General features: G+C 44.6%; 2 protein-coding genes and 1 long non-coding RNA gene across 3 annotated transcripts in view; 1 reads left to right on the top strand and 2 right to left on the bottom strand.

Moving 5' to 3' along the window:
* The window catches only part of cpb1 (carboxypeptidase B1 (tissue)), a 7,785-nt gene extending 3,014 nt beyond the window's left edge, over positions 1 to 4,771 (bottom strand). The window contains exons 1-9 of the mRNA XM_060045130.1: positions 4,615 to 4,771; positions 3,917 to 3,992; positions 3,428 to 3,552; positions 2,983 to 3,076; positions 2,128 to 2,229; positions 1,736 to 1,840; positions 1,287 to 1,397; positions 1,076 to 1,166; positions 642 to 844 (exon numbers count right to left, since the gene is read on the bottom strand). Coding sequence (XP_059901113.1) covers positions 642 to 844; positions 1,076 to 1,166; positions 1,287 to 1,397; positions 1,736 to 1,840; positions 2,128 to 2,229; positions 2,983 to 3,076; positions 3,428 to 3,552; positions 3,917 to 3,992; positions 4,615 to 4,679 — 972 coding nt within the window. The 5' untranslated portion in view covers positions 4,680 to 4,771. The remainder of the gene's footprint in view (positions 1 to 641; positions 845 to 1,075; positions 1,167 to 1,286; positions 1,398 to 1,735; positions 1,841 to 2,127; positions 2,230 to 2,982; positions 3,077 to 3,427; positions 3,553 to 3,916; positions 3,993 to 4,614) is intronic.
* LOC132452486 (uncharacterized) lies at positions 3,500 to 26,028 on the top strand. The gene is made up of 4 exons (XR_009524361.1): positions 3,500 to 3,627; positions 13,773 to 13,942; positions 25,398 to 25,533; positions 25,613 to 26,028. It is a non-coding gene; the product is annotated as an uncharacterized LOC132452486 (long non-coding RNA).
* Positions 4,955 to 12,554, bottom strand: LOC132452483 (type-1 angiotensin II receptor-like). The gene is made up of 2 exons (XM_060045137.1): positions 12,348 to 12,554; positions 4,955 to 7,051 (listed from the first exon to the last, which is right to left on the bottom strand). The coding sequence occupies exon 2, from the start codon at positions 6,936 to 6,938 to the stop codon at positions 5,853 to 5,855; it is 1,086 nt and encodes a 361-aa protein (XP_059901120.1). The 5' UTR covers positions 6,939 to 7,051; positions 12,348 to 12,554; the 3' UTR covers positions 4,955 to 5,852.

Below are 26,028 nucleotides of genomic sequence, written 5' to 3'. Positions count from 1 at the left end.
CAAACAGGAAATAGCAGAGTTGGATAGAGAGGGTAGGTTATGAAACACTCGTAGAGTTATTTAGAGAGAGAGAGAGAGATATGGAGCGGAGGTGTGAGTGTTAAGCACCGTCGTCGTACACCCCGTGGAGTGGTAAGAGAGCCCCCTATATGCTTCCTATGAGGAAGGGGTGGGTAGGGGGGTATCACATGATCAAGAGTCAGGAAGTCAATGATTTTCAGTGGCAGAAATCCCAGAGATCGGTGTGATAATGGGACCGATGGGGGGCCCCACACAGGAGGAAGGTCTCACATGCACATTTAATGATTTACTGGAATTGCATCCTGTAAATACATTTATATATCTATGCATGCAACTTGTGCGTTGTTTATATAAGTGTTGTTTAGGAATATATATTGGACAATATGAAGAGCAATATGTCCATATATATATATATATATATATATGCTCCAGTCCAAGAGAGAGGATTTACACTGCATAATGGTGTTGTTACAGAAAGTGAAAAATATCAGAAATAATCAAACATCGTTATAGCAGGTGCTTTGCTTGACGACGTTTACTGTGTGGTTCCTAGGCTGCCTTATTGTATGTGCATGAATGTGACGTTGGTCGGTTTGAAAATGAGTCGGGGACTGACTGACCAGCTCACTGTGGTCTGCAGCCAGGTCGTAGGTGTAGGAGTAAGGGAAGAGCACGAGCTGGGAGTAGGAGTGGATGGTCAGGTAGGCCTTGATGTCTGCCTTGTTCCTGCGGAGGAAATCGGCCACGTTCCTGACCTCCACCTCAGACTCGACCTTGGAGCCACAGAAGGTTTCACTGCAGGGGTTGCTGGAGGCTCCGGTTGCTATGGGAAGGAACCCAGCGAGCAGAGATGTCATGTGGGAGAAGAGAAATTTCCTTTACCGTTTGGAAACTAGAACAGTTATCAACACATGTGTTTTTACTCTAGCCAACAAGTGGATAAAACAATGAGACTGCTTTTCCCTCGGCCTAAATAACCAAACACACCAACGTCCACATAAGCTTGCAGGCTGACGTCTAGACATATGTAACCTTTCACAGACGGCTGACTTACTGCACCAGCCCGCGTTCCAGTTCCTGTTGGGATCGGTCCCGAGGCAGCTGGTTCCCGAGGTCCTGGAACGGGTCTTCCTCCACATCCTGTTCTACAAGGTCCCAAATAGCTGAATTTTACTCTCATGTAACTCTATTTATGTGAAGTCAACAGAACAGTGTGAGTGGGAGTCCATTGGACGAAGATGTATTTCGAGCCTTGTTGAACTTACACTCTTGTGGGTGTAGTCGTAGCCGTCGATGTTGAAGACGGGCAGGACGTACACGTCCATCTGGTCCAGCAGGCTGGTCATCTGGGAGTCACTTCCGTAGGTGGACAGGGCCTGGGAAAGATAAAGATTGTTTTAGGGTGGAGGGAAGACCCAAAAAGTTCTCAGCCAAAATGTTTTCCATGACCGGCTCAGCCCCAACAATGACCGTACCTCCATGTGGATGTATGTGAAACACCGTCTGCATATGTACCTCATTGCGGCTGCAACTTTTTGCTTTCTTAGTTTATTTGGTGTTTGTAGTTTGCAAATGAGTGTCCATTTCATCGTTGATCTAAGGACTATAGAGTTGTTGTCATATGTTTAATGTATGCAGTCAACCTCCTGGATGTGTTATCATGTGGCCGGTTTGAGGGCATGAGGTCTGAGTGGTGCTGTCGTTTTAGTCCTACCTCTTTCACAAACCACTGGCAGAAAGCAGGAGAGATCCACTCTCTGGCGTGGATGCCACAGTCCATGAAGATGGCGGGCTTGGTGACACTGGACTTCTTGCCGAGCTGTTCCAAGAGAGACGAGATTTAGGTTAATCTGTTTGCTAATGGGAATTACTTGAGTTCAAACTGTCGCAAACACACTTTTGATTGGTGGTTATTTGCCATGATGCTTTAGAAATGTACAAAGTCAAAGTCAGGTGATCTATTAAGGTTGGTTGAGGAAGTAAACGCCAAGGGGAGGATTTGGGCGAAAGCAATGCCTGATGGGTAAATCCTCTATAGTTATAGTACCTTTCCCTCCCACCCCAGTGGCTACAGTAAATATCCCTCAGGTGTCCATGAGCACACACCTTGAGCAGCGTCATGGGGCGTCCCTCGTAGGTGCTGCCGATCGACTGCTTGCTGATCAGTGCAGAGTTGGAGGTGGAGATGGCGGCAATCCAAGACTGGACCTAAAATGGAGATCACAGCATCAAAAGATTTAATCAGATTGTCCTATCAGATATCAGAAGGACAAGGAGAATCCAAAACGGTGCTGTGAGTGAGATCCATGTATCTAGGGTGTCCGCGCATCCTTAAAAAGTCTTAAAAAGTCTTAAATTCCTGTTTCTAAATTGAAGGCCTTGAAAAGTCTTAAATTCGTTCCAAATGTTATATGCTGGTCTTAAATACTGTAACTCAAGGTCTTAAATTTGTCGGGGCATTCCTTTTCTCGTTGGACTTTTCAGGAAGGACATATAGAGAGGCTTCTTTCTTGCTAGCTGCATATATAAATGATTATCTGCGTGCAATGGGTAGGTGAATGAGTCTCATTGAGTGACACACATGCTATGCTTGGGTTATAATACAGCAGGATCCCCCCCCCTCATTGCGTGTTTTAGGTCTTAAATTTCATTCAAGGTGGTATTAAAAAGGTCTTAAAAAGTCTTAAATTTGACTTGCTGAAATCTGCAGATACCCTGCATGTATCACAATTATCATATCTTATCTATTCGATAAGATAAGGTAACAAGTACTTTATTAATCCCAGATGGGAAATGAAGGTGTCATTAAAGTGATAAAAACTTCAATTAATAATAATAGACATAAATTCGTTAGAATATGCAGTTAGACTACAAAAAAAAAATATAGCACAATACGAGTAGAAATGTCATGTCAATGCAGAATGTGAAAGCAGTGGTGTGATCGATGGGTGCATGTCTTACCTTGTCCCAGCTGTTGTAGTTGGTGTAGCTGTGGGTCCTGGGAGTGGGGCCGGTCTGGGCATCGATGCTGACCTGGAGGTCCTCAATCAGCACCCTGAGGGCCACACAGCACCACAGTGAGTCCCTAATGTCCACAGTCCACTGTAGACGTCATGGTCTTCCCCCAATCTGCTGCTTCATCATGACATGTATCTGAATTAATTGCAGCCTGTGTTTCTTTGGATAACAATGTCAGCAAAATAAGGAAATAATGCAATTAAATGAAGTATTTTTTTAGTCTATTCTAGATTACAACCTGATGCATATCCAGCACAGCATTTAAACAGAAAAAAAATACTTTCATCCGCTCTCTTCAGCAATGCATCGAAAATAAATGAGGATTAGGATTCCTTTGCAATGTTTGGAAAGGAGAGGGGATAACATGTCACACAACACCCTGCCTTACTCGGTCTCCATGTCGCTCTGCTGCAGCATGGTGCTGACCAGGTCCAGGTAGGCGGCCGGCACGTGGATGTCCACATCAATGTCGATGGTCACCATCTCAGCGCTGTCGGGGCTCCAGAAGTCGACCTGCAGGGGGCGCCATAGGCCAACACTTGAACGCAAAACCGAGACCCTCCGAAAGCAAAATGTCAAAAGAGGCAGGTAAGACCTTCTAGTTTTCGATTCAGGTATGGGTTTATTTGTAGCTATAGGGAGCTGTCCAATCCTTAAAAAAAGGACTGGATACGTAGCCTATTATGTCTACAATGAGCTAAGAAAAAGTGGAGGGAGAATTGGACTGTTTTCGGTGCAAGTTGTGAACAAATTGTGCGGATGACCTGAGAAAATGGATCCAATTTAGCCTACATCACCTTTAGCGAGCCAATTTGTCCCCTGTGCAGAGTGAGAATCTCCCGCTAAGGTAAGGCATGGTGTGAAGAGATGGCCCTACCTCGATGCTGGCAGCCAGCTCCCTAATGAGCACGACGTGTTCGTCCATCACGGGCTTCAGGCGCAGCACCTTCTCCCTGGTAGAAAGAAAAGAAAAGGATGCTAAATACGAGCACCACTGAGAGGAACCAGTCAAATATGTTCTATTGAGGAGCCTTTATTTCACACACATATTTAAGATATTAATATAAATGGGTATTTAAACAAGCAGCCAATTCCTGGAATTATTTGAAGAATTATTTATGCCCTAAACATTCCTCATAAAACCCTTTTGCATTTCTGTTATTTTGCTGCTATGCCATTTTATAATGCCAATAGCACTATTGGCATTATCATGGGCTATATGATACATCATCTATATAGTAACTCGACTTGTGTAGATCTCAAAACATTTCATGCAAAAAATAGGACAAATTTAGCTATCTTACCTTTTATGCTATACCTTACTCTAACCCTATTTGTATATTTAATTTACCCTAACCATATATGTATTCATACATTTACCTTACCCTAACCCTATAATTAAATTTAGCTAGACTTTACCCTAACCCTAAATTTAAGTAAAGCTAGACCTTACCTATTAGGAGAAAAATATATATAAAATACCTATGATAATTAAGTTAGTTGCTAGAGAGGAATATTATTCCAGCACATATATTTTACCTAATTTCCATTCTATAATCTCATCAGAAATGTTACCCCTCAAAGCGTGTGACCTCGGCCAGGGCCAATGCCACCAATCCAAACAGCAGGAAGACCTTCATCGTTGCACAGTGTAGCTGGGGCAGAATCCTGTCCGCTCTTATAGTCCCCGTCCCTGCGTCCGTCCCCAATCCTAATCAGCGATGTAGTTCTCCCCAGGGAAGGTCCTGTACACCTGCATGTGTTCTTCAGAGGAATTGGTTGCACCAATGAGATGCTCACTTAATGATTAACTAATATTTTCCTTGTGTGAACCAAGGTCACCTATTTTTGAATGCCCACTCGAGAGAATCAACAGAATTTATTGTTGATGTAGCCAGCGCCTCACCACCAAGCCTTGTACATGTATTTACCTTTTATTTATGTTTTCATATATTCACAAACTGTACAATCACACAAAAAAGTACAAAAAAATGCATCAACATTGAACATGTTTAAATACAACAAAGATGCAATCACCACAGATATGGACAACAAAACACCCTGCCTGGAGTGCTTGTGCGATACGTTCTATTTCTCCAGAACTTCCTTAACACCGCAAGTCAAATTTCAGTATGCAACGTACACCTACACCTCAACACTGCCACCGGGAGCACAGCATATTGAACATAAACATAAAGCACATAAACATATCCCCTCGTCATAACAACATATATAATTTTCATCCGATTGTATTGGGCTTCCAATTTGTTGGAGCACAAAGCAACAGTGAGCCTGTGGTCTTCCACGTCCATACTTGCATGCATTTGACCATTAAAGACACAAAGAACACAGCATTGGGAATAACGTCAATGCATCATCACTCTGGCTAGGTTGACACGGTGAAAACTTGCAGTATACAGTATATGAACCATGCTATATATATTTCTAGTGCTCATTTTGAACTACTGGACAATTAAGTTAATTTCTCACTGGTATGATGGCTCGTTAGCTGTATATATGAGTAGGACAGGACCATATACCATATACTAGCAAGGGTAAGTCTGGCAGACATATTTATTACGTTTCACTTTTTATAAATAAGGATTGTTACCACACCCTAGTGCTGTGTACGGTTAATTAGGTATCCTGGAATAACGTCATATAGAATATACAGGAACACAACATGCAACATCTGTGGGCTTGTCTTCTCCTGGAGTTTCAGTGCTTTAGTAATACAGTTGGGGGGTTTCCTTACAAGCATCGCATTCCGCCAGTGCAGGGCGGCTCAGTCCGTCCTCGCTCCAGTCCCGTCCTCACTTGCTGTCGGCGGACGAGGTCTTGTTCTTGGTGGTCAGGCTCAGGGCCTCGCTGGCGCGGTAGGACAGCGCGCTCATCTTGGAGCTGATGCTGGGATGGGGGAGGGGGATCCCGCGCTGTGCGCAGCACAGCAACCGCAGCAGGTTCTTGCGGAAGTTGGCCCCCACGAAGCCGTACAAGATGGGGTTGACGCAGCTGGTGAAGTAGGCGATGCAGATGGTGAAGGGCATGGCCGTGTCGATGATGTCCAAGATGGAGCAATCCTTCAGCACCTTCATCTGGTTCAGCACCTGAAGGAAGTGGACCACCTGGTGCGGCACCCAGCACAGGAAGAAGGCCAGGACGGCGGCGGCCAGCATGCGCAGCACCTCGTCGTCGCGGGAACGCACACTCTTCTGGATGTACCGGGACCTCCTCAGCGCCCGTCCGATCAGGCAGTAGCAGGTGATGATGATGAGGAAGGGCACTAAGAAGCCCAGCAGGCTCTTCATCAGGCTGATGGCCAGCAGCAGGTTGTCGGGCCTCGGGGCGTCCTTTGAGTGCAGGATGCCGCACACAGTGGTCCCGTTGACAATGAAGTGCACGTCCCGTGTCAGCGCGGTTGGCACGCTGAGCACAAAGGCGAAGATCCACACCAGCACGCAGCTGATGCGTGCGTAGCCCACCGTGCGGTAGCGCCGCGAGCGCACTGGGTGCACGATGGCCAGATAGCGGTCAATGCTCAGGGCGGTGAGGAAGAAGATGCTGGTGTAGAGGTTGAAGATGACCAGCCCGGCGCAGGCCTTGCACAGGAAGCTGCCGAAGGGCCAGTAGTAGCCGGTGGCCGTGAAGGTGGCCCACATGGGCAGGGTGATGAGGAAGGTGAGGTCGGAGATGGCCAGGTTGAGCACGAAGATGTTGGCCACCGCCTTGAGCTTCATGTAGCGGTATATGACCGCCACCACCATGCTGTTGCCCACCACGCCGATGACGAAGTTGAAGCCGTACACCACGGGCACCAGGGTGAAGATGAACCTGTGCCTCCCGGACATGCCACAGGTCAGCTCTATCCCCTCGGAGGCCGTTGCTGTCATGTTCGCCATTTCCAATGCTTGCCGTTGGGCTCTGGGGCCGCTAAAAACCAGGGGGTGCCCGTCAGCGGGGGGTTGTCTGTCTGTGACTGATACGGGCCTCGGGCGAAAGGCCTCGGCAAGTCCTAGGAAAGAAAGACACAACAAAAAAGAAAAATGTCAGCGACAGTCAAGGGGGAGAGCCATGGTTACTGCCGTTACAGCCCATAAACGCTAATTCACATGCGGACCCTTGAAAGTGCTCCCCCCTATGCCAGCTCATTATGGACCAGCACATTAAAACCTATTGTGACGCTTAGCTTTATTCATATAACATAAGAAGCCCTTGGAAGAACAGATGCTGTACGTTATTCAATATTCCACTTAAGCTCCTTTTAAATATTATAAAGACACAGTCAGCATTGTTACTTCTTCCCCTTTGAAACGGCCCTTCGCAAATGAATGGGGACAGTAAAAATGTACAGCGTTGGCATCAAATAGCCGTCCATCTGGGCGAACCGTCGGCACCCGGAAGGAGAACATTTAGGCTGCGCGTTACGACCTGCGCTAATGAACACTGCGCGGCAAAGTACGTGCTCAAATAGCAACGCCATTAAACTCGGAATCACCGAAGAGCAGGGGGCGAGGGAAAAAAAAACGGGCTCCGGCTCCAGTCGCTGTAAAAGACATGTCACGTTCCGAGCCCTCGGTGTGCTAAGATACGCAGCATGTGAACTTCTAATCAGCGCACACCTAAACAAACAGGCCAGCGGGGCGGCGGTGGCGACGGCTCTGTCGAAACCTCTCTCGGTGAGAAAAGCCCAACCTGCACGCTGTGGAAAATTGACTCCTTTCTCTCTGTGTGCTTCATTTGTGGAGAAGGCAAAACGTACAACTAGGAGATAAAAAGGAATTCTGCCCCTTTCTTCAGCGCCGTTACATTTTAGAACATGGCTTAATGTGAGGCAATTAGTTGCGCCATTTGTTTTGTATTTTTCTTTTGAATATTGCCACAAGCCTAATATAGGATACCACCACTAAGGGAGCTTTCTATTTATTTTACTATATATTCTGTTATATTATACCATAGCTATTATTAACAATATTACACCTACTTTTACATTCTAATATATTGTAAAGCTACCAATGAACCCCAAGTTAAAGGACAAAGTATGATAATGAAGTCTGAAAATTAACATCATTCAAAGATTTTAATTAGTAGGTTGGTATGATTCTATGATTTTCAGCTCCCAGCCTGGGTTCTAAATTTGATATATAAATGGACAAGTGACTAAGTGGTAAATAACTTGAAATTTATATACGGATGAGTATTACCTATAAATACATGTAGGTAATGTACAACAAAGTATATGGTTCATAAACATTTGAATTAAAATTATTGTACAATGTACAAATAATATATATCTAGCGTACAATACGTTATACCACCAACAGCCATAACTGTTAATGAGGTACTTATTATTACTATTTATTATTATTATTCAGACCTCCATTTTGCCACAAGATGGCATTCTAGTATAGAGCTGTTTGTCCCACAGCCCCTCCGGTTTAACCTGCTGACCTGTAACATGTAAATGACCTTCGCACAGAGATCCTGATGTGGGCCTGAAAGAACCACTGCTACAAGTAATCAAATAGCTTGGTTGGCTTGGTTCAATGCAAGGCACACCAGATTAATGTACAGTAATGTTACTTCATACAGTAGACCGTTATATAAAGTGTGTGTGTGTGTGTGTGTGTGTGTGTGTGTGTGTGTGTGTGTGTGTGTGTGTGTGTGTGTGTGTGTGTGTGTGTGTGTGTGTGTGTGTGTGTGTGTGTGTGTGTGTGTGTGTGTGTGTGTGACTGTATAATTAGTATATGTTACACTATATTTAGCGCTGTCCATATTCTGAAGGTCATCTGGTTGATGTTAAGAAAATATTCATGAATGTAATAGTTCATTTAAATATTGGACATTTTGAATAAAAGGAAGTTCAAATATACTTCAGGAAACCTACTTCCTGAAGTATCAATAATCGACTCTGAGTCAATAATCGACCTTATTCCGTTGGACCTCTGAGCATTCCTGCTAGCGCTAGAGCCACAACCATATCAGTTGCAGATGTGTGGAGGGTTTAGTTTGGGGGACTGTGTGGATGCAAAGGCGGACAGAATAATAGAATATATCTGGGTCTGCTCGTCAAAATCCTCATACCGATTCTTTGTAAAAAGCAGAACGCAGAACAAATTAAATCTGCCCCTTACTTGAGACCCGTTACGTTTTAGAGTATTGCTTAATGTGTTGCAATTAGTTGCGCCATTTATTTTGTATTTTTCTTTTGAACATTGCCACAAGCCTATCATGGATAACACTCAGGAGGTTTGTTTTCTGATGAAAATGAGATTCACACATTTTTCGTTTCACTAACGACTATAGTCCACTGCAGCCCTTCAATGTGAGTTCTACAAGCAGACAACAACCAATCACAGTTGAATTAAAGACTTCCATTGACCATATAAGGGCATTCTGTGATTAACATGCACCGGACCCCCTCTGTATCGCCAGGACTAGCCTCCTGACCGGTAGAACTTTTCCATGAGGCAGATGCACAAGGTGAGCGGCGTGTGTTTGTTTTTGTTAGTGCGTGCGCACGGCGGGGGTGGGACGCCACTCGGCCCATAGAGACACACAGCCAATGCTCTCCATATCAAAGTATCAGAGCGGCCATCCTAATGTAAATGAGCGTCATAAAAGGTTGGTCCTGAGCGGACGAAGCCGGATTTAGTGCAGCGTGTGGCCCTTGAGTCGGCCGAGGGACAGGGAACCGCATAACAGAGGGGCCGCCATAAAGCCTGGGTGACGGCAGGCAGGAAGGCACATATCCACTTTACTTTCATCACCCGTAGTCGGTAAACATGAAATGTCCCCAAAGTGAGACAACAGCGGACGCATCATGACGCCAGTGACAACCACACATTAACAAAAAATAGGATTTTTGGAAATATACAGCGACCTGCGGCTGACTTAAGACGACCCCGACATGAACTGGGACTTGGTCCACTATGGACGACATTCCATTCCCATTGGCGATTTTAGGGACATATTTCCAAAAAGTAAAAACAGAACTTTTTGGAGAGCATGGGAGACTCATGGCAGGCTTAAACCGTTTGGGCAAAAGTCCTGAATTTGATTGAATCTGTGAGTGGATTTCAAAGCCTGGTTCCCATCAACAGAGCTATCTGAGGGCCGCTCTTTTATTTTATACGCTGACATGAGCACCACCATCTGGCTGGCAAAAGAGGCAATGGCCTCAAAAAAAGAAAAGTCAATCTGCTGGAGTTAATGATTTATATTGAGAACCATGATACCATTGCTTTCATCTTACTGGCAGGCACACCGCCGCCACCACCCTTATGCACACTATCAAACAATGATCACCTCTCGTTTAGCGCTGACACTCTCGCTCTCTCTCTCTCTCTCTCTCTCTCTCTCTCTCTTTGTGTGTGTGCGTCTCTCCCTCTCTTTTCACACTATTCCTTCCTTTCCTCATCACGCGTGATATCGCTTGGAAAATGTAAGCCAATGTACTAATGTACATGACTAAATCACCGCTGTTAACTCTGCTGCAATCTCAAAGCTCTTAACACCTTTAATTAAATATGAATAATTCCCATTTTCCACACTAACCCCACGGTCAATATTTTGACTGGTATCAGCCGAGTGAATATAAATGTATATATGGCTAGATGCAAAGAATAGTTGCATGCATGCCTGGTGTTTAAATCTACGGTGATTTGAGTTTCAATTGAATTCCCGGCTCCCTTTCCTCCTTGTCTTATCTGACGGCAGTCTCTCTGAAGAGTTGCTCAACCTGTAGGCCTTTGGAAGACAATAGGATCAGCCAAGCACTAGCTCTGCTTTGGAATAACAGCAGCATAATTGGCTGTGTAACGCAAAACACATGTGTAGCCGTGTTACGCAACATCACAAAACGGTAACACATAGACTTCCATATACAAGTGGTGTATATTTATATAGGTATATAAAACATACATGTGTCACAAAGTTTAGCTTAAGAGATACCCTGGGTTCGCTGGAAGGAGAATAATTGGACATGAAAGCTAGTTATTCACATACAAAGACAAGTGCTTGTATATGGAAAGAGAGAGATACTGGGAGACAGTGGGAAACATAGAAAGACGGCGAGAAAGCGATGGAGCCTTTGAGAGAGAGAGAGACTGAGACGGGGGGGGGTGGGTGCACTGAGGGAGAGAGGGACAGTGAGGGAGACAGAGAGGGAGAGAGATTCCCAGCGGACGGACTGCAGGACACGGGTTAATGGATGTATTGGCTTGAGAAACCTCGTCTGCCTACTGCTGTTTATGTGACGTTTGACCCGTCCATGCAGTCCATGCCATCACTTCCTGCACTGTTTATTCAAAGTGAAACCCCCAGTACTTCCCTTCACTGTGCTATGTCGCTGGTACCTTGTTCCCACTCGCTGTGCCGTGTCCACAGGGACATTTCCGAATGAACCAATGTCCCGACGCACTCCAAAGCCCAAATGAAAGTGTGTGATGATATAATGTTTGACATTTTTTGAGCAAATCTTAACACTTAACAACACAAGAACCTTTAGAGTTCAAGTCGCTATCCAGGATTTCTTCTCACTTCTTCGGCCCCATTGTCTTCAGTGTCATGCAGCCCAATAAATGTATATTCTGGAACATTTGTAATTCCAACCCACACTTACTTATCGCTTTCTTCATAAGCTTCCTCTTCCCTCCCTAATCCCTTGCTATTCTATATACAATTTTCCCATTCTTTCTCTCTCCCCCATCTAAGGAATCACTTCTTCCACACAGAGAGGGACAATGTTTTTCAGGAAGTTGTCCCAGCCTTTCCTCCGCTTCGAGGGTGGGGGGGGGGCTCTATGGGTGAATGGGGGGATGAGAGAATAGCTCCGGCTGGTTCCCCACTGTTTGGTCGTCTACTCTTTCCTGTCCCTCTCTCTTCCCCTCTCTGTGTACACTCACAACGTGTGACTCTCACCGAAGCAACAGGTGATGCAAAGAATGCTGCTTGAAAAAAGCTTGGTTGATATAAATGTGAGAGGAATAAAAGCGTCAACCGTTGATAATAGTCAAATTCATAGAATGAATACATTAGTCAATGAACAGAAAGATTTCAGAGATACGCTAAAATATAATGTGTGACACCAAAAGAAAAACAAGCTTTTAACGCAATCTACGGGACTGCTAGATGGCTTCGGTTACCACGGCAAAACCTTTAAAACGTATTTCAATTCAGTCCACCTCCGACATCGCTTCTCCGGTCCGCTTCATTGACCCTAACCCAGTGAAAGTAAACGCAACCTTCAACAAATTAAAAAAAAACAAGCAAAATAAGGCTGTGGATTAACTGGTAAAATAAGTTCCTACCTGCAGTGGCTGAGACCGGAGGGCTGTTGATGCTGGCGATAGAGTGAGATAGGCAGAGAGATAGAGAGGGAGACCGGCTCGCTGAGCCTGGGACTGACTCTGAGTCAACTTAACTTGAGGAGCCAGACAAGCAGGAACACTGGTTGACACACAAGCCATGCACTTGCTCACTCACTCACTCACTCATGCACACACACACACACACACACACACACACACACACACACACACACACACACACACACACACACACACACACACCCTCTCTTGTGCTCTCTTTCTCCCTCTAGTTTTCTCTCTCTTTTACAGACTTGCAAAGAAACACACACACACACACACACACACACACACACACACAATCACTCTCTTTTGCTCTCTCTCACTCTCTTTTTTTTACACACTCAGAGACACAATGTTGGAGCACTTTAAATGTTTGGCTTGTTTTCAGGTGTCAGCTCAACGATTAGTTGGAACATATGCAGACACACAAAGTCTCTCTCTCACAAACGGGCACACATACTTTATTATTGTGCTTGATCACAAACATAAAAACACAGATGCTATTGCACAATTTGCCTCCTTCTCCGTTTGTCTTTTTTTCTCCCCATGTTCTCTCTCTCTCTCTCTCTCTCTCTCTCTCTCTCTCTCTCTCTCTCTCTCTCTCTTACACAATCTCCAGCGTCCATTCCATCATTAAAAGTGTTATGAAAACACTAACACAAACCAAGCGCACACATACAAACAGAAAAACACCCACAAATCTCACAACAGTACAGTCTGTCCAGTGGTTCTGTTCGACCTGTCTTCAACATTCACAACATCGATAGCCACCTGACCCAGGGTGTGAAAGGTCTGTGTCTGTTTGTGTATGTCGGGGGGCAGGACAGGCGAGGGGGCGGGTGGGGGATCAGGGTCTTGGAGTTGGGTTACCGATGGACACCCTGCATTGCCGAGCTTCCTAAGCATAGGCGAGTTTTCCATTGTCACCCAGCTGTCAATCCCATCTTGATGCTGTGAAAGTGTGTGTGTGTCTGCGTGCGCACTCCCCTCGCATATACACATTCATGTACTATGTATACGTGTGCGACAGAACAATCACTTGACACCTAACATGCATGACAATACTGGTGGGAGCATCCATCCACCACAATCTCCTAGTTCCGACTACATTAAGTTGTCTTTAAACAGCGCTGCATCACTCATCGGTGGGGAACAGGTGGGGAATGTGAAATCCCTGAAGAGTAAAAAATACATTTGATTTATGGACTAAATTGGAGCTAAATACGATGCGTCTATCACTGGAGGCTTAAGAACCAAACTGTTGTGGAAAAGCGTCTATAATTAGCATCGGCAAACAATCATCGGTCACCGCTGGAGTCTGAGGAGCTCTTTGTCTCTCAATGGCCCCCTTTGTCTCCCCGCTAGGTGACAGGTGCCGATACGGTGACCTACTTACCTCCAACCCTCGCCTAGATGTCCTGCGCCAACAGAGATGGACATTGACGGATGAGGCAGCATTGGTTGTCACCCCCCTAACCCCACCCATCTCCTGCTAAATCATTTGGCCACACCCGCCGACGGTGCAAGCCTCACAGGTATTCGTCTCCCCCCCTGTGATCTTAGCTCCGAGGTCATGGCATTAGGCAAGTCTCGAGCTTCTTATCAAGGGGGCAAGTAAGTTCAAAGTAGCAACTAGCTTCTTTCAGGAGCGTTTAGTTTACTAACAATGTTGGATCGTTTGGCGTAACGTTGCTTCTCGTATTTATCCTTTTATCTTTCTATACAGGAAAGTTTAGAAAGTAGATGAAGAAGTAATAGAGAGTGATAGGAAACGAAAGGCAAACAGAGAGGGAACCCGTGAGAGAGAGAGAACACGAGAGACAGTGGAAGAGTGCAAAAAGAGTGCGTGTGTGATACAGAGAAGATAATGAGAAATACTGAAAAGAGAGAGAGAGAGAGAGAGAGAGAGAGAGAAAACAGGAAAACAGAAGGTTAGACAGTGGTAGAACATAAGAGAGAGTGAAAGACAGGGACAGAAAGAGGGAGAGACGGAGAATGAGAAACACACAGAGTGAGAGAGACAATGAGTGAGAGGGAGGGGGCAAGATGGAGAGAGGGATAGAGAAGGAGTGGAGAGCGTCAGCATATCAAGTTGTGACACACAGCAACAGGGCCATTTACACCTCTGGCGCACTATGATCGTCTGCCATTAAATCCTCAACTCTCCTTGGATGATAAGGATCAATCCATTAGGGACAAAAACAACAAAAACCTTATCACTTCAGAGAGATGGCACATCCTGTCACAGGCACCATCACCTGCACTTTGGTATCAACCAAAAGCTGTACTGGGTCTTAACTTTATTAGGAGTTAACCACGCTGATCATCTCATCCCGGGGAGCGCTTATGGAATTGAAAACCAGGGCAGTTAATATCAGGGCTGTGCATCTTCAAAACGACATATCACAAACAAAAACAAATATGTCAGAGCGACTGGGCACAGGATATTATTACAGTACTCCATTACACAGCAGTGATTTACTACTGTCTAGGCGTGACAGCAACAGATGGATTGAGATTTAACATGGAGATTTGGATGGTTCACTTGGTAGATAAATATGAATATCCTTCTATAGGTAGCTACAGATTGCCAAACCGAAATTGGCAGTTAGTTTTTTTGTTTGATTAGTTCTACTAATGCAGCCACTAAAAAGGAGAAGCTGTGTCACTTAAACAACTTTCTACACTTTTAACCACTGTGACCGTGTTAAAGCTGTGAGTAAAGGCCTCGACCAACAGGAAGTGGCTGGACCTTGGTGTTGTTTCCCCTTGGAGGATGCCAGAGTGGGATTGCTGTCCGCTAATCAAATTACTCTGAACACGATTAGGCGTGTTGTTCTCCGTTCAACCCCAGTAGAATGAATTGTTGACTTACTGGAGCTAATAATAATAATAATAATAATACATTTTATTTATAATGCACTTTATATTCAAGAATCTCAGAATTACCAATGCACACGTGGTGGGCTGCTGCAGGGAGGAGATGCAGCCGTTGAAGAAAGCAGAACCTGAAAATGTCAAACTGTGGTCATGGCCACCTGGCAATGAAAGGCAACACCGTGTTAGATTGGATGACCGTGAGTTTACGGTAGACCAGTGACTGACAGCGGCCCCCACTGCGTCACTTCCCGCTGTCTTAGCGATTAAAATACCGCCAATGCTTGTCATTCAATATCCAAAAACATCAATTACGTTGTTGTGTTACTTATATTTTAACCAATCTTCATTCATTATGAGTTTGTTGACTAATTTGAGTAATAGCCATTTGAATAATGTATTTAATTGTGAGGTATATCTAAGCTAGTTAAAGTATTTCAATAAAGTTATAGTATTTATTAAAGACATTAGGACTGAGATCATAGGATCCATAATATGAGTTATATCCCTGTAATACAGGACATTAGTGCAGGACCAAGTAAAGCGAGTAAAGCGATTTGGTTTGGTGCTGCATTTGACCGAGTCATGCCGGCAGGCGCGAGAGCCGATGTTGTGTTGTTCAGAAGCATGCTGGGGATTGGGAAACATGTTCTGGCATTCTAATGTAATCTAATCTCCGGCTTGCAAAGAAACCAAAACACCCGAAAAGTTTATTTACAAATCTTCCATGGCAAACTCCCATCCAATTTCTCCGGCGGCATTGCGCGCTCACTTCCTCATTCTGTCATCACAACAAACAACACCAAAGCCCTAGCCAAGTCCCTTCAACAAGTCAGAAAGCAACCCCATATCCTGCTCTCTGGTTAACACACAAGTATTTTCGTCTATTAATTCCTTGATGGAATTTCACTGTCTTGCTGAAACCCGACAAAAGACTGAGCGAAGCAGATCATTTAAAAGAGACAATCTATAAATACTGTCAGCTGGCTCCCCCAGTCCTGCTTATTTTGGCATCCCCCACCACACTCTAACCAACCAGAGTTGGTTAGCGAAATACACTATTGACATTTGTGTGCTACTATTTTGTCCTGAACCCTCCTTGCGCTTGTTGTTGCATTTGACACCATGAGTCCCATCCCCCTCACCTGTCTTGAAATGTGCTCTCATCACCACTGGCTCTGGACAATCCCAGTTCAAAGTCACACCTCTCTGACACATAAAGTTTTCTGATATCCATAAGAAAACTTCCTTCTCTGTGTGCTGGTCATTATTTTAAATATCTTCTGAAGGTGTTTCAGGTCCAGACAACATTTTGGCTAATATCTATACATTTGTATCACAGCTTATAAAAAGCTGAATCGTAGTCGGATGATAGCCGATGGGTTCTGAGATTGTTGCCCTCCAAACTGACTATTTACTTGCATGCAACTAAAGCAAACTGAAACATGATTGGTCAATACTGCTCGCACTACAAACGGACTACCAATAGTAATCACAATACCAACACCAAAATATTGTGCCGTTGCCAACATATTCTGGATTCAAATGCAGACATCGTTTAAAGGGATTCTTCACCACTGGAGATATGAAGGTTATATGAAGTATATAACTATATGTGTTATAAATGTGCAAAGAAAATTAAAATCGGTCCATCCTAACCTGAGAAAAGGCAGAAAGTGTCTCCACATGCCACGGTGCATTGTGCTCGCTGCACCGCCCGCCGGTTTCCGCTTGGAGGGGGAAGGACCCATGGTCCGAGCGCGAGTGGTGGCGCGAGCAAACTTTGTGTTAACATATCCCTGTATTACATTGACTAGTTTAGACTTCTGCTCTCGTTTTTTCAAACGCATCATTTGTATATTACTGTACAGCATAAAAACATTTGCTAATTACAGGAGCTCAGCATATCAATTTGTACTCAACCTTTTCTCCCCAGCTGAAATAATGGTTTATCTTATGCAGTAGGTCTTCTTTAGTATAACAGCACTTGGGTTAGTAAACAAATCACAACAACCAGCATGATTTAGAAGTTTTATTCATGAAAAAATATGAACTATTTACAAAATTAAAACGTGTAGGGTGCGTTTGCTAGAGTCAACATAGTCACAGCCAATCTTGAGCATCTACTGTCTCCTGGTAGCCATGGTACTGCCCATCTTGTGCTGGGTAAATAGCTCTGATGGGCTGGACAACACGGGAAGCCGATACTGTCTAAGAAAGAAAGAGAACAACATTAGCAAAGCAAGATTAATTATGCCTTGAGTAACCTATATAGCATTACACAGACTTCAAGCTAAGGTAACGTAGCCTATGCTCTGCAAATAAGATTGGCTACTTTCGGATAACTACATTTTCACATTCCCTGGGACTCAAAACTATTGTAGCCAATGTGTTAGTAAAAAAACTAACACTTTCTCTATGCTCAGACCTCTGTTTCTCCCGGCGGGCTTTGGCTGGCATTTCCAGTTCAATTTCAGGGTCCGGAAATATGTATCCAATACCCTACTGTTCAGATGAGGCATAAAGCCTGGGTGAGAGGTTACACACATGGCCCCGTCCTCGCCAGATTCAGCCATTTATTCTAGAAGAAACTGGCATCGCTGAAAGTCGCTGCAGCACAGGGACTCTGTGTCAGTGTCTATAGGCGAACAGAGCAAACCGGCGCGCTCTGTCTCCTCGTCCTCGGCAACAGGCAAGGCTTGCTCAGCTGCAGCCGCAGCAGCCTCCTTCTCTATTTGTGTCAATTCTTCCTGGCTGTATTCTGACTCGTACAAATAGCCCTGAATGTCCGAATCCAACAATACATTTTCAAAATCCACTTTGGCTGTGTTTACATCTCGTATGCGAGCTCCCGCCTCCCCTCATTCCTTATTGGTGGGCTCACAAATTTGCGGAACCAGTGGTTTGTAGTCCTCGGCCCTTCTAGTAGGCAAGCAAAGTTGGACGTCAAACTCGTCATTTGACGTCATTTCAGGAGAAAATTAGATCAGGAAAGCTGGGCCAAGGGGAGCCTTGGTAAGGGTTAGCCCTAACCCTAACCCTAACCCTATTTATTACAGTAGCAATTTTATAATGGTAGAACGCCGGTTCTGAATCGGAGAAGTATCCCTTTAATAGCAATAAGGACTTGGGTTGTACTTTAGTGAATAGGTAAACTGTTATATATATCTGTTATATATAAATATATCTGTTGAATGAGCGTAGCGTCTGAAGAAGTCAACAGCATACCATCCTGTCTTTTGTTATTTGTGAACATCCTTAATGACTCCTCCGCTGCAGAGGGCTTCAGGACCCCCCCATCGTACTTGCGATGGGTCGATTGTGGCTGAGAGAAGGTGTTTGTTTTGCCTGCGTACTGAGGTGTCAAGGACAACCTTGGAGCCATCTCACTGGGGTAGCCAAGGCCAGGAAAATATTTACATCTTTCCTCAAACTGAATGAATTTATCCTGTAAGTTAGGTTCTGGATGTGTGTCATTGTGTTTAGGTGGGTGTGGGAGTGTGTGTGTGTTTGTGTGTTTATATCAAACAAGTGAATGTGTTAACCCTGTTAGCTAGGCTCTGGGTAGAAGTGTATGTGTGTTTGTTTGTGTGTGCGTGATTGTGTGGGTGCGCTGGTGTGTGTGCAGGTGTACGTTTCAACGTAGTTCACCCGCATGTTTGTTGTTGTATGAGTGTGTGTGTATTTGTGTGCCAGTGTGTGTGAGTGAAAGTGTCACAGTGAGAGTTCCACCTTGTTTGTGTGTGTGTTTATGTGTCTGTGTGAATGTGTCACAGTGAGAGTTCCACCTTTTTTGTGTGCGTGTGTTTGTGTGAGTATGTGTATCCCAGTGAGAGTTCCACCATGTTTCTGTGTGTGTATGTTTGTGTGTGGGTGTCACAGTGAGAGTGCCACCTTGTTTCTATGTGTGTCTGTACGTGTGTGGTTGTGTATGACTCTTTGTGTTTGTGGGACAGGAAAGAGCAATGCCCGCAGGAGCATGAAGATAGAAAGCAAGAGAGAGAAGGGTATTCATGTGTTTCACATTAAAAGTTGTGTGCTCCCAGCGAATATCTGGAGCTACGAGTGATTAAACTGTAACTGTAAGAGATTTACATGCCCACCGAGAGAGGAGTTGAGACCTGCACACATCCTGGTGTTCACCAAAGGGTTTAAATCCAGCTCAACGTCACGGAAACCGTTGACCTCTCCCTCGGTCGACCTGAGGTCATAAAAACCATGTAGCCACAGGGCTCAGTTAATCACACACGAAAAGGACATGTTGGAGACGACAAATCTATTAAACAAACAGGAAGCCATCGGGAAGGCCTGGTGCAGGCCTTCCCGATGGCTTCCTGTTTGTTTAATAAGATTTGTCTATAACACATTTCTTAGATACCGGACCCAGGCCTTTCTGCCTTCTTGTACACTGATGTTAACCTCCCACGTGAATACTTTTGATATTCGATTTTATCGGAGACACACAGTGCACGCACACACACATACATTGGCCAGGACCTCCTGGAAAATGTGCACGATCCTATCTGTTTTTCCTGGTTGTGTTGGTCCTATCTGTTTGTGTAAACATTGTGTAAACCTCTCTTTGTGTAAAACGTGTTCTGCTAGTTCATGGAAACCTGCTTTGCTCTTCAGACGATCGGAGAGTTAGAAGGGGTTGGCGGCCTCAGAGTTTTTTTATTTGTTTTGTCGACTACAGGGTTAATTCCTCTTATTAAATGGATTCATCATGTTGACGCCTATGACTCAGACACTAAGTGTGTGAAAGTGAACAAATCAATTTGGCTTTAGATGAAACGGAAGCGTCGTGCCTTTCCGAGGCCCATTTATCGGGTGACAGACGCAGCGCCCTAACCTCACATTAACTTACCTGTGTGTGTGTGTGTGTGTGTGTGTGTGTGTGTGTGTGTGTGTGTGTGTGTGTGTGTGTGTGTGTGTGTGTGTGTGTGTGTGTGTGTGTGTGTGTGTGTGTGTGTTTAGGGGGGAGGGAGTCGGGTCAAATTTGCAATCTCATTCGCGCTGTCCCATTCCTGATTGCACAGCTCAATTTGGTGACGTCGAAAGGTGTGTTTTTGTGTTTGTCTGTGTGCTTGTGTGTGCGTGTGGTTCTAGGTTTCATTTACTCGGGTGTCTGCCTAATGGTTAGAATTCCAGCCTCTAACAACTCATCATACAGATTGTATGTATTGAACACATGTCTGTGAATGGCGTTGTTTGTGTGCGTGAGCAAGTGTATATACCTGAGCATGTGTGTGTAGATGAGTGTGTGTGTGTACATGAGTGTGTGGGGGAGCATGTGTTTGTGTGCATGCGTGAGACTGTATGCGTTTAAGCATAGAAATAAGCGTGCAGGCGCTGGTTTACAAGAAGCCTGCTTCTTATCCTAACCAGACTGTCCTTATCTGAACTGCATTGAAAGACGAGCGCCTCTCCACATCCGCGGCCCCTTCTCTGACACATTAAACATGCTCAGCCCCTCAGAGGGCAGCTCCCCTGCCCTGTAACCTCTGAGCGCTACATCACTGGCATTTTACAATCCCATTCCATCAACAGCACCTATTGCATGGTACTATTTCGCTACTCCAAGACGATGCAACATGCAGTGTTGCATCGCTCTTCTTGCGGCCTCATTTATAGCAAGGCCAGGTCTTGTTGGTTTGAAGTCAGCTGGGTCAATATCTCAGGGGGGGGGGAAACTCAGTCGTTGGTTTAGGAAGATGGGGCAAAACAGCAGCAACGCAAGGTCTAGTTGGTCCTGAATGCTGGTCAGTCGTTCTGAATTAATGGATTTGGTTGTATTGGAAGTAGGACAAGATGGCGACTGGCACGGCCGTCATCTTGTCCTGTTCCATTCCGTTAATTCAGAACTACTGATCGGCATTCAGAACCAACGAGAAGTTGCGTCGCTGCTGCTTTGCCCCATCCTCCTCTCGCCGGATGCAAGATGAGGATCATGTTGCTCACCGATAAATTTGTTTTGCAGAGAGATTTAGTGGGATTTTAATCTGCACTAACAGCTATTTATAAATGTGTGTTTATATGCATGTTGACAAAATGATCACTTTGGCCATCATCATAATTTAGATAACATGTTTTTTCGAGGGCAGGATCAATATAATAAATAAATGAGTGCATTGTTAATGTTCATTGCGATCAAAGAACTTGAAGAAATCAGTACATCAGTCCTTTTCACACAGAAGAATTGCAAGGAACTGCTGAATTGAATCTGAGCTAATAACACAATGTGGATGGGAAACATGCTTTGTTTATTAAAGGTTACACTGTGGAATTACACAACACACAATCCCCTGTTGGAGAGAGGCGGTACACCGACCGACAAGCACTGATTACAACTTGAATGGAACCAACTGCAACCGGCTCCATCCAAGACTAATAAAAATCACCATCTTATATAAAACTACGATTCATTGTTTTTCGGCAAAAACATTGGATTGTTGTCATGGGAACAAAGGAGTTCCGAAACATTAGCACTTTAAGCATTTTCTGCTGATGTTTGTTTGTGCCTTCTTAATCATGGGTTATTAGCGTGACCCCAAATAAGTGCAGTCCCTCATCATCTGTAATGGCGGTCTCCCTTTTACAGATTAATTGAAGGTGTACATTTCTCCCAAACAAATCAAAGCAACCCTGAAGAAGACAATATTGACATACGGCCTCAAACTGTGGAATGTAGTGTTTGGTTTAAGTTAAATAACAGGATCCATGCTACATCGTGTCCCTACTTGACTCTTACGACTTTACAGCAGATTCCTGCTACATTCAAACCGACCAACATCTGTGCCGTTAACCTACAGTGACGTCTGCTGTGATTTCTTGTACATTTTTTCAGTTGTGGTCTAGTGAACCTGTGTTCAACTCTAACCTTGGCCAGGCTGACTGTTTTATAATCTGCCATTCCTTTTACCTTCTTTTCCTTATGACCCAATATGGCCAGGAAAAGTGTTTGTTTTGTATATTATTGGACGTTTTGTATATTATTGGACGTTTTGTATATTATTGGACGTTATCGTTCTTTTGGCGTTTAACTATACCACGGTTCTTCACACGGTTTTCTGATTATTTTGTGTTCATATGATGAAAATCATGTGATAGAAAGGTCAAAGATGGTTTACAATTGTCGTTAACTGAGCTGAGTTGAAGAATGTGATACTTGTTGTCTGGTGTAAGTTTCCTAACATTTAAATCATCTTGGGGAATGCTTTCTCTGCCTCAAGTGAAGCTATAGATATCTTGCAGATGTGCCTTTGCTATTTTATGGTTTAGGGGGCACGTTTTTCCAAAGAGACCTCCAGTTAATACTGACACTATACTGGTAGAGGACATAATGGATGTAGCCCTCTTTCTGAGGGATCGAACCCAAAAGCGTCCAGCTGGGAGTCGAAGCCGAGACTACACTGGGATCCCTGAGAATTTGTTCATATCACCTTGTGCCACAACGTGAACGTCTCTCAGACACAACTATTGGGACCATTGAGAGCTATTAGCTTACAACCTCGTTACAGCGAAACAATGAACCCAATCGAGAATACATTTTGTTGTTGGCGCACACTGCCTATGACCTCCAAAGGGAGAAGTTTAATTCTGGTGTTATTGCCATCTCGCTGTCAGCCCATGTGATAAACCCGCCCATTCCTGGTCCAGTTATTATCCTGCTATTCTCCTTTGGATACTAAAGCAATGTGACTCAGCGGTGCGCTAGGAACACAGCGCTCTTCCCTCGCCCCAGCCCTCCTCAAGCATCAGGCCAAATTAATTGTCAAATAAAAACCCTGTCAATTACACACTTCTGTGGTCCCATCAATATGCGGCCCGCCTCCCCCCTCATCCCCCCCTCTCGAGCCCAAATCCCACTTCGCTGCAAATTGCGGGGCGCCGATATTTGTTAGCAACACATTGCCAGGCGCGGATAATCCCTGAAGCCTGGTTCTCTACTCTCCAGGCTAGAGCTTTCAAAGTGAAAACATGTAATGAATCACGATTGGCAGGTCAAATGATACACGTTTGTGAAAATGTTTGTGGTCTTTCCTTTGGGGAAGGCTACGTCCCCTTGGTGGTCTTCCTTCCTTTGGAGGGATTCTTGAAACCCCCTATGTGCCGCTGGTGATTGGTCTCTGTAGGTTTGTTCCAAACATTCCCTTTCCTAGCATTCAGCTGACCCCCCTAACAGAGATTTAGGAGTGCCGAGCGGAAGGCATCAAGGTCACACGACAAGAATACACAGTGCCTCGAAAACAAAGCGCGCCCATTTTGGGTTTGTTTCTTCGGCTGAAAGGATTCCAATGTACAGTTCAAAGCAAACAAAGCAACGTTTTGTTTCACATGACAGCGTATAGAAGCAAAAGTATTTTGATTGTTTACAGATGTGGGAGACCCCTTAGCTAAGACTTTAAAGTACTCGCTGCATGCGGCTTAATTCAAACCATAGAAAGTCCAATATTGGTGTTGTTTGAATGATAGGCTTTGCGATAGTAACAATCAACATTTTTCTTTTTAAATGGCAATCAACATTATCTCCCATTAGATTTAGAATTGTGAGGGGGTCGCTGGTATTTTGGTTAAAGTTGCAATATGTACTAGCTCGTAGCTTAAAATGACCTGGACATATTTGTAGTCAATGCTGGGTGATAAGGATTTAAATAATATTATCAATGCAATCACATCTTATATCTGATATATTTCTACAAGAAAAAATTCAGTTGGTTGCAATCTGCAACCTCACCTCTAGATACCACTAAATCCTTTAAAGAATATTATTAATCATCAACCAATTTAAATAAATGAATCCAATCTATGAACCCAGTCTATAAAGTTTGGTTTTTCAGAGCTTCTCCTTTTAGGTTTGCTCTTCGGTGTGTTGAGTATTTGACAACCTAAATTAATCAATTCAAAGATTAGACTCTTATATGAGAGAACGGAGATGCTCCAGCAGTATCTTAACCCCTGGCACTCACAGAGGCACTAGACTGTCCAAGGGGCCCTCGGCGGGAGGGTTTGAGGGGCGGAGGGGGGTCAGTGTGGCCCCCCGTGGAGTGGCTGCACGCGGGGGGGTGATGCCTCAAGGAAATAACACCACAGCAGGGGTCTCCCCTGCCAATCAACAGGAGTCAAGTGAGGAAGATTAACAAGAAACAGGGAGCATTAAACCAAAAACACAGAAGAAGCGTATTGGCCTGTGATGGCGTATGAGGTGTTGGTTCCATTCCCTGGAGAGTTGAACCGGTTAAGGTGACAGGATGGGTTCGATGATTTGATCTCTGGGGGTTGGGGGGTGGGGGGGGGTCCATGCGACGTCTTGCTGTGCTTTGTGAATCTATGTCGAACCTCAGTTGACAAAATGTTATTTTTTATGATGTTGCAACATTTCACTGCCTATGCGACCCCTGTGTTGTTGGGATTCAGAGGGAATGAGGACAGTGTTGTGGAAGAAGGGATGCTATTATGTGTATCTGTTATCTGGTCTCGGGGTTACTTTATGTTGCATCATAAATCCCTCCACTTTGGGCGTCATGGTGCCTAGCATGTTGACATGCTAGGCGACGTGCCTCAGCACTCCGAGGGGTCAAGATTCACACCACCCCTCGGACCGCGTTGCCATGGCGACCCAAGGACTGGGACACCCTAATGAAACCCCTCCCCGGGGAGCTTTGTAAATATTTTTTCTCCTCTCCCTCTCTGCTGTAGAAGATTGATTAGTCTCACGCTCTTAATTAATCTTGAAGGAGTGAAAGGATCGAGCGAGATGGGAGTAGGGGACGAGGGAGACATGTTGTTGGAACCTGGTACACGGCAACGTCTCTCTCTCTCTCTCTCTCTCTCTCTCTCTCTCTCTCTCTCTGTTTCTCTGTCTCGCTCTCAACACATCTCATCACTGTTATAAATAGAACTGGTTAAAATAGCCGTCTCAATATGTCTCGAAATGACCGTGTTGATGACATAATTATTTAGGATTGATAATGAATGTTATAATAGATAACACATTTTCACCTTTACACAAGGGAGGGTGTTTTGAACTCGAGGTATTCATTTACGAGTTTAGTCAGAGTTTCAACATAAAATGCATGATTTAATGTGCTGGGTGCTTTATTTTACCATCAGAATGGCTGGTACCATGTGGTACAAGTATTGCTGAACTATAACCAAGGAAAACAGTGCAACACACCGAGATTCCCGCAACTGAAGAACTGGATGAAGGGAAGATGTTATCCATACTGTCTCCCATGCAGTTGCAATGGTAATGATTGATTACTGCAATGTGTGTTACGTGCCCCTCGGCAATGAATCATTATTTGGTCTTTGTCTTTTACATAAAGTTATCTTCACACGTGAATGGACTCTACGTGCGTCGACATAAGCCAAACATCAAAACCGGTCCCATGGTCGGAACATGTGGTTTGAGTGAAGCTATAGAAAGGCACATGCTGATCCCAGTACTTCACACATTACGGACGTGAAAGGACCATGGCTATGCTATCGGACGTTTGGGTGTACCTGCAGTGCTTGCGCTGTTTCAGAGGTAAGTGGGAAAGTGAAAGTGATCCCCATGAGGGGAAAAGCAATGGAGAACCACTCTGTGAGCCGATAACCCCAGCCACGCCCCAGGGCCCAAGCGCACTGTATCTCCACCGAAGGCCCAAGATAACCCAGTCCTTGCTACAGGTACGCACACACACATTAACAAAGCAAGAACTAAAAGGAGCGACATCAGCGCTAATGGGCTGCTGGTAAA

Source organism: Gadus macrocephalus, chromosome 23 (assembly GCF_031168955.1).
Source record: "Gadus macrocephalus chromosome 23, ASM3116895v1".
Taxonomy (NCBI): domain Eukaryota; kingdom Metazoa; phylum Chordata; class Actinopteri; order Gadiformes; family Gadidae; genus Gadus; species Gadus macrocephalus.
The sequence above is the reverse complement of the archived record's forward strand: the minus strand, read 5'-3'. Positions and strand labels throughout refer to the sequence as shown.

Coding starts and splice junctions, on each gene's coding strand:
- LOC132452483 (XM_060045137.1), bottom strand. CDS start 6,938: ATGGCGAACATGACAGCAACGGCCTCCGAGGGGATAGAGCTGACCTGT.